This window comes from Bactrocera neohumeralis, chromosome 5 (assembly GCF_024586455.1).
Source record: "Bactrocera neohumeralis isolate Rockhampton chromosome 5, APGP_CSIRO_Bneo_wtdbg2-racon-allhic-juicebox.fasta_v2, whole genome shotgun sequence".
NCBI lineage: Eukaryota > Metazoa > Arthropoda > Insecta > Diptera > Tephritidae > Bactrocera > Bactrocera neohumeralis.
The window spans coordinates 17,075,286-17,083,190 of NC_065922.1; the positions used below are offsets into that span (position 1 = coordinate 17,075,286).

At 38.2% G+C, this 7,905-nt stretch overlaps 1 protein-coding gene across 2 annotated transcripts; it reads left to right on the top strand.

Moving 5' to 3' along the window:
• The first annotated feature begins 1,211 nt into the window (after window positions 1-1,211).
• On the top strand, window positions 1,212-3,003 carry LOC126760696 (uncharacterized protein CG1552). Of its 2 annotated transcripts, none has more exons than XM_050476534.1 (3): window positions 1,212-1,509; window positions 2,369-2,522; window positions 2,652-3,003. In XM_050476534.1, the coding sequence occupies exons 1-3, from the start codon at window positions 1,377-1,379 to the stop codon at window positions 2,875-2,877; spliced, it is 513 nt and encodes a 170-aa protein (XP_050332491.1). In that variant the 5' UTR covers window positions 1,212-1,376; the 3' UTR covers window positions 2,878-3,003. The 2 variants fall into 2 exon arrangements, with proteins under 2 accessions (XP_050332491.1, XP_050332492.1); XM_050476535.1 differs by having other exon boundaries at window positions 1,213-1,509; window positions 2,369-2,483.
• Window positions 3,004-7,905: the final 4,902 nt, after the last annotated feature.

Below are 7,905 nucleotides of genomic sequence, written 5' to 3' on the forward strand. Positions count from 1 at the left end.
GTATATCATTCTGCAGACGCAGTTTAAAGGTCCTTGGACCCATGTTTCCAAATAGGAAGAACATCGCCTCAATAGCACCAAGCCATATATATTGCAATTTATCAATGTGCTGGGGCTAGGTGGGTCGTTGTGAAAATTTTGTCTGGCGATTTTTACCATCAGAAAAAAATTGAACAATGAGTTCGCTTGAAATCTTGTGTTTCCAATTGAAACACGTCCTCGGAATCGTTGAAAACGTCACAGAAGTGCTTTGGGGAGTATACTTTATCAGGTATCAGTAGTTATTTGAGTGGCTGGCTTCAGTGAATCGGTCATCCACATCCGGTAATGTCGATAGCATCGAATAGTTAAATACACGGTGCTTGAAAATAGAGAGATAGCAGAGGATCGCAATATATCTTATGAATCGGCTACTCATCAGGCGCGTTAATACTAGACTGAATCTTCTGAAAAAATTGCCGAGTAGAGGTCCCAAAGATGTAGACAATATTGACCGGATAAATGGTGAAGATTTGTTTATAAATTACGTCGAAAATAATAGCCAATTCCGAAAATGAACTTTTGAAGAAACTGAACGCTATTCCAGTCGAGTCTTACGGAATATAACTGTTTGGAAAATAATTTATTTTGATGGTGTTACACGAAAAAAAAGGTATGTCAGTCCGGTACAAATTTGATCAGATAAGATCTTGTCTCTAAAGTAACCCGTGGTGAATTTAAAAATCGTTGCGAAATGTTTGCTGATTTTATAGTCTAATTCATGTATAATATTCATAAAAACATATCGGCATATAGAGTGCGAGTTAGAAGCTAAGTGTTTCCAAAATTATAAACATTCGGGATATTATCGAACTTATGTTTCTTTGTGAGATTGTCAAGCTTTTCATGAAGTCGCCACTACTTTTTTGAAAGTATCAGAAGTAATTAAAATAATAAAAAAAAAACAAAATTTAAAAACTATCGGCAAAAGTATAAGTCTCTCTCTGTTAAAGTATTCGCGAGGGTCACCTCGGATATGGTAGACCAGGCGTCAATCATTCGTAGCTCTGAAAAGCATATGAGAAAGTTTTAACCTACTATAAGCTTTCTAATGTTAAATAAATTTTCACAGTGTACACATACGAACATATATATATGTACATACATCAGAAGCTGGTATGTTTCAATTTGTGAGTGAATAAATTAATCAAGGCGATCATCATTTTGTGGATCGTGTAAAGTCAGTGCGTTTTGAATAACGCGCGCGGAAAGCACTCTTTTGACGCTGTACTTTTTGCAAAGGCGAAAAAGCCTTGAAAAGAGTTCCATTTAAGAAGAAAGTGAACACAGTTTAAAAAGTTGAAAAAGGAATATTTTGGAAAACCTCATTGTTGAAAATGAAGCGTTTTAGTTGCCTATTGATTTTAATGTACCTCGGCGCCTGTGCAGCCTTCGGTCAGTATCACATGCGACACTATAACAGCCGACAAGTGGACTCCAGTGAGGAGGATGACACGAATACAGTGTTGCGTAAGTAGAACAAAAACAAGAAGGAACGTTAATTTCGGTTGCACCGAACACGAACATTTCTTATAGCATAAAAGGATATACAAAATAATTTGGATTCATCAGTTTGTATGGCAGCTATATGTTATAGTGGTCCGATCTGAACAATTTCCTCGGAGATTGTAGCGTTGTTTTGCACAATAATTAGAGCCAAGTTTCGGGAAGATATCTTGGAAAATAGAAAAGTTTTTCATACAAGGACACGATTTTTATTGGTCCATTTATATGACAGCTATATGCTATAGTGGTCCGATCTGCACAATTTCTTCGGATATTGTAGCGTAGCACTCTACAATAATTTGAGCCAAGTCCCGCGAAGATATCTTGGAAAATAGAGAAGTTTTTCATACAAGGACACGATTTTTATTGGTCCATTTATATGGCAGCTATATGCTATAGTGGTCCGATCTGAACAATTTCTTCGGAGATTGTAGCCTGGCCTTGTATAATAATTTAAGCAAAGTTGCGCGAAGATATCTTCGAAAACAGAAAAGTTTTTCATACAAGGACACGATTTTTATCGGTCAATTTATATGACAGCTATATGCAATAATGGTCCGATCTGAATAATTTCTACGCAGCCTGTAGCTTTGTCCTTCATAATAATTTAAGCTAAGTTTCGCGAAGATATCTCGGAAAATAGAAAAGTTTTTCATACAAGGACAAGATTTTTATCGGTCCATTTATATGGCAGCTATATGCTATAGTGATCCAACAACACTGATTCCGAGAAATGAGCAGCTATATTTAAAAAAATTCTAAAACATTAAAAATGTGTCTGGTCGCACTCTTTTCATCTTATTACGATCCTCTCCCTTTACAGGCTCCTATCGCCGCTGCATGTGGGAACAATCGAAATTTCTACCCCGTCGCCTGGTGTTGCTCAGCTTATGTGCGAATTTGTTTTGTGAAAATAATCAAATCGTACCACGTTCCAGGTCTATTTTTGTAGTGGAAAAGATGTCTAGACCCAACGAGTAGATATTCGTAGTTGCACCTAACCTCCAATATTGTCAATGTGATATCACTAATAATGTCTCTCTCTCTCTCTCCTTCTCTTTTTATCAATTTATCTTTCTTTTTACAAATGTACGCGTGTCGTTTAGCTGCCTGGACATTTTGCCCGACCAATGCGAGCAAGGCGATGAGGAGGAGCTCATGTATAAACCCTTCCCCGATTGCTGCCCAGTCTATTGTAATCTCAAGAGACGCATGCAACGCCTGAAGACAATGCACTACCGACATCGGAAACTTTTGAATTTGCAACAACAACAAGCGCAGTCAGATTTACTGCTTGGCAACTACAATGTGGATGATCTGGGCTTCAGATAAGTGCGTCGGCAAGGATGCCGCAAGCGCACACTTCGCAGTGCTGAAAGTGCTCAGTTTTGTTTGAAGAAAAAAGTTTTTTTTTGAATTAATGAAAATTCAATATAGTGGCTCGTAATAAAACTCGAAGTGTGAAGTGTTGTATTTATTTTTGGTCGCCTTTTCTCATTTCATTTGTATGCGTGCATTGTAACCCAAATAATTAATTGATAGCAATCTCAATGGACTCGATTCACTCAATGGCACCTACGACTTGCTCACTTTATGACTTAATTATTATTTATCAGCAGCTCATATCTAATGAAGTTTTGCGGTGCGCATGCGCACGTCGTGTTCGGGCGGCAAATCTTATTTATGCGCAAGCCGACTAGTTGGCATGGAGTTGGCGCTGGCGCGACGTGCTGCCCACCAATTGGTTTTTGGCCACATGTGTGCATAAATTAAGTGTGACTTTTTTGGATCGCATTGCAATCACAATGAGAGCAGATTTATAAATAATTCTTTGATAATTATATATATATGTATATATAGATATATGTAGATATGTGCCAAAAACGCCCTCGGCACTGCAATGAAGTCATTTCATCGCCCACAGGTGTTTTTTAGATTAATATTTCCTCTAAAAATATTACAAAAAACTTACGCACATTTCTGGTGGCGAGGTTACTCAAAAATGCGATGATTCACTTTTGCTTTTACTGGTTTTGAAGTTATACTGAGGGACATATGTAATCGAAACAAATCCAAATTTGCGAAATTTTGCTTTTTCAAACCTATAAAAGTATCTGCGAGATTCGAAGTGTAGCCAGGTCCTTCTTCACCCGGTCTTCCCAAAGGAATGAAGGGCTTCCTCTTCCTCTGCTTCCCCCGGCGGGTACCCGGGACCACATGACCTAGTCAGCGTAGCCGCTGTCTCTTAATTCGCTGAACTATGTCAATGTCGACGTATATCTCGTGCAGCTAATCGTCGCATCAACTGCGGTATTCGCAGGTGTTGTCTTCGTTCATGCCTCTGCACCATACAGCAGGATAATGATGATGAATGAATTTGGTCTTTGTCAGTCCGAAGGACCACCTATTGGTAAGAGTTATTCTGCGTTGGATTTGATTAATACTGTTGACACTCTTTGGTTGGCTATACTACTTGATCAAATTTGACCCGGACTAAAAAAAATGTTACACGTATTTTATTACAAATCACTTGTTATAGGCCTCGTCTTTGATGGCAGTTAATGTTTTCAGTCATTAGCGAGTTTTGGAGCGTCATTCGCTAAATTATTCGACAGTTTTAGGGTCTTATTCGTAATGATGCGCTTAATGATGGTAGGGCCTTCGGCTATATTGGCAAGCATTACTTTTCGATCTCTTATTGGCATAATTTTTGCAAAAGATTAAGGTCTTTTGGTACGAGTCTAGATCCTCACTTTTCACACCTAAAACATTAATCAAAATGAGTTGAGTTGATCCAAAGGAGATGCTGAAATCCTCAGCCATCCCTCTACTATCTCATGATGATTTCTAAGCACTGTTTTTTTTAACTTTTTCGATGGTATCGACATTTAGCCGGATGGATGACTCGCATGAGGCCAGTTTTCGATGAATTTGCGACCTTTTTAAAGCTTTATGGCAGTCAAATATTTGTGTTGGAAGTGTCTAAAGATGTCAAATTCCTAGGCCTAACATTAGAGTCAACCTTACGGAGCCACCAAAAGCACTTATGATATGCAGGCGTCTAGTCGGTAGATCCTAGGGCTGCTAGCCACGTATCATCCCGGTGGCTGTATACCATGATCCTAAGGCGGTTGCTTGGACATCGAAAGCAACTCAGTCTTCGGTAGGACTTCAACTATCGAAGCACTAAAGACTCGCTTGCGTCTGCGCTACAGGGAAAAAGCGCGCTAGCCCAACCGCATCACTTGAAGTCATGCAAGAGCTCCATCTAGTGATCAAACAGGCATACCATGTTGCTCATGACAGCAGAGGGGTATGGCAAGGAGAAGATAATTTCCTCTCAACAAATGAAGGCTATAGGGGAGCACTCACCACTGGCCCTTTTTCCAAGAGACAGAGTTACGAAGAGAGTAAACTTCAAAAGAAGTTTAAAGTTACTCTCGGCAGTAAGGCGGAGTGAAGTGATTCCACACTCGACCCACTACTGAAGGGCAGCAATATTCAGTCATTCCCCTCAGTTTCCAACCGTTTAAAACTGATCTCGGTGCCAGGGCATAAAAAAGTAGCGGAGAATGAGCTGGCCTACGAATTAGTCTTCTTTAGCCTTCAGGATTGCGGTGGTGCCCCACATCATAAAGGTGTTGCTTCGCATATAGAAAAAAGTGGGAAGAGAACGGCACTGGTAACAGGCAACAAGAATGAGTCACGCCAAGCAGCTATTAGGAAGTTACAACCTAGCGAGCTTTAGAGATATGATTAACCTTCTCTGAGACAAATTCTAATATGGACATAACCTCTTATACAAACTGCCGGTTTTGCGACATGGAACCGGAAACTCCAGAATATCTGATTCTGGATTGCCCCGAAATTTGTAGAAGCAGGCTCAAGGCCCTTGATCCCTTCTACGTGGACAGGAATCACATCACTTCCATCGCGCCCAATAAGCTCCTAGAATTGTTGGACCTTTGTGACCACAGTAAACCATAGGTCGCAGTGCAAAACCTCAATTAATTTCTATATAATTGTGTAATAGTTCAGTTGACTGACGGATCAAATCTCGCTTTAGTAACTAACAAAATTTATAGCTTTTCACATACCGGCCTTCTCCCTCTTAAATCTCCGAGTGATAACTTCCTTATCCAGACTTCGGAATGATCATGAATGCTTCTTAGTAGAGTTAAAGCTCTTTCGGCTGGCATTGAGATCTTTATTTTACCAATTACTAAAAGTAAATCAATCTGCTGTAATCTCAATATAACAACTATCAGCTATTAGCTGTCAATACCTACACAAATGATCAATAATTGTCTTGTCAAATTTATGAGTGCAACTAGTTGCAACGGTTAATGTCTCACTTCATACACATTTTGCAGAATTGCAACTAAAATTATCAGAAAATTAATAACCAATGCAGTTTATACTTGTAAGACGCAAACCTGATTATATAAATCTTGACCGATTAGCTTTGCCATAAATATCGGTCATACATGTATTTGCCATAAAAAGTGTCACACTTTTGCATTCTTTTTACGTGATTTTTTTCGAAATTTGTTGCACTTAAATGCGCAATTTGTCAAATTCAAGTTCAAATTTAATTTGTCTATCTCTTGTTAGCACAGAAAATTATTAAAGTTATAATGCCCATAAAGTCACGTGCGGGTTATAACAGCTGAAGTGTTGTAAAAGATAATGAAGTGCCATAATTGTTGCAATTGCATAACTGTTTTTGCACTGGTGTGTATAGCAACGATTTCAAGTGGACATTTACACTTTGTGGAAATATTTTATTAAAATGAAACTAAAATTATTTAGTATACTCGTATAGTATGCCTAAAAGCTTTTTAAATCTCAAGATCTACTTAAATTTACCTGAAAGTGCAAAACGAAAGCAAAACGACTTGAAAAAACATTAACGGAACTGTGTTGAATTTTGCACTGACAGTCAATACTTTTCCCTACTTGTAAAACCCTTGAAATCTACCCTTCAAATCTTCAATGGGCTGACATCAAAAACGATAGTTTTAACCCTCGTTAGACTCTAGAAATCTACAATTGAATCAATGAGTTGACTTCAAAAACGATAGTTTTACCTATACTTAACTACCTCAACAAAGTGTCTGGAGGTTATTCTCGATATCCGGCTAATAAACCATACATTCAAGTACTTCACTTCCTTACTTACTTACAATGCTTGCTTACGGTCAACATGCTACCCTTTTTAGGTCTCTGGCGCCAGTCTCGGTGGCACTACGGGCATGGTGTTTTACGAGATCTTGTTTCTGAACTCAATTGCTTGAAACAATGGACTTTAGAAGAACACATCAGGTCTTAAAACACTCGCAATACAGGGTATATCACAAAAGTACTTTGAGGAAGGGAAGTGCTGATGGTGGATATTCCAAAATAGTTTTACGCAAGAGGGAACTAAGTGAATAACATTGTAGAGGTTATCACACCTACATCTAAGAACCCAACTACAGAAACTTAGTAAAGTATAGTCAGCACAATACAGAGCTTGTGCAGAGGATGTTCAGATCTTGGAACATTACCTTTGTGAATGTGCAGCCTTTAATCGGAATACCTTTTACGGCTTCCAATGTTCTAACTTAAGAACTTAAGCTGGATTTATATTATCAAATCCAATTAGTTGATGGATAATACTTAATATCCTAATTTTGGTTTAATGGCTTTTCTTTCAACAATCAACCCATACTTAAGGTATGAAATAGAGTATTAGATCTTTTGCGTCGCAATTGATTGATCTCTTGAAGATTTTCAACCAAAAAATTGTTGCTTGTTTCAAAAAACATTACGTAATCTAATTGAAGTCGTGAGAAATAAACCAAAAAACCTTCACCCTGATATTATAGTCTGCCCTGACAGCCATTCATCTTTTACTTGGTGCTTCTTTTCAACACTCCAAGTTTGAACGAAAGTCTTCATCGTCTTTAAATATAATTGTGAGAGCGAAATGAGAGTTTTTGAGTTTCACTTTCTCGGAACAACACCTATCTGTCTAGCTTGATTCCAGTATTATATCACGGAAATCATATGAGGCAAAAGCTTTACAAGTCACTATGTCTGTACTTTTAAATGTTCTTCGAAAAACGAATTAGCTTTTCCAGGACATTTTTTTTGGGAATGGTTTTGAATACCTTCTAGTTTCCTTCAGAGCACGTAGATATATTGATTTTAAGGTCTCCTATAAGGTATGAAATGACGAGAAAGGCAACTAAGTTCTATATTTTTGCAAGCTGAATTTTCTCGAGTACTTCAGGGAGATCATGTTACCCATTTCTTGGAGTGGTCAATTCTCACATTTAGTACCGCTAGAGAGCGCTTGTACAAGGTAGAACTGTA

Bases quoted from the DNA above. Each gene is read 5' to 3' on its own strand.
- LOC126760696 (XM_050476534.1), top strand. From the start codon at position 1,377: ATGAAGCGTTTTAGTTGCCTATTGATTTTAATGTACCTCGGCGCCTGT. The intron at 1,510-2,368 runs GTAAGTAGAACA...CTCCCTTTACAG, and splicing joins TGACACGAATACAGTGTTGC to GCTCCTATCGCCGCTGCATG. The intron at 2,523-2,651 runs GTAGATATTCGT...CGTGTCGTTTAG, and splicing joins AAGATGTCTAGACCCAACGA to CTGCCTGGACATTTTGCCCG.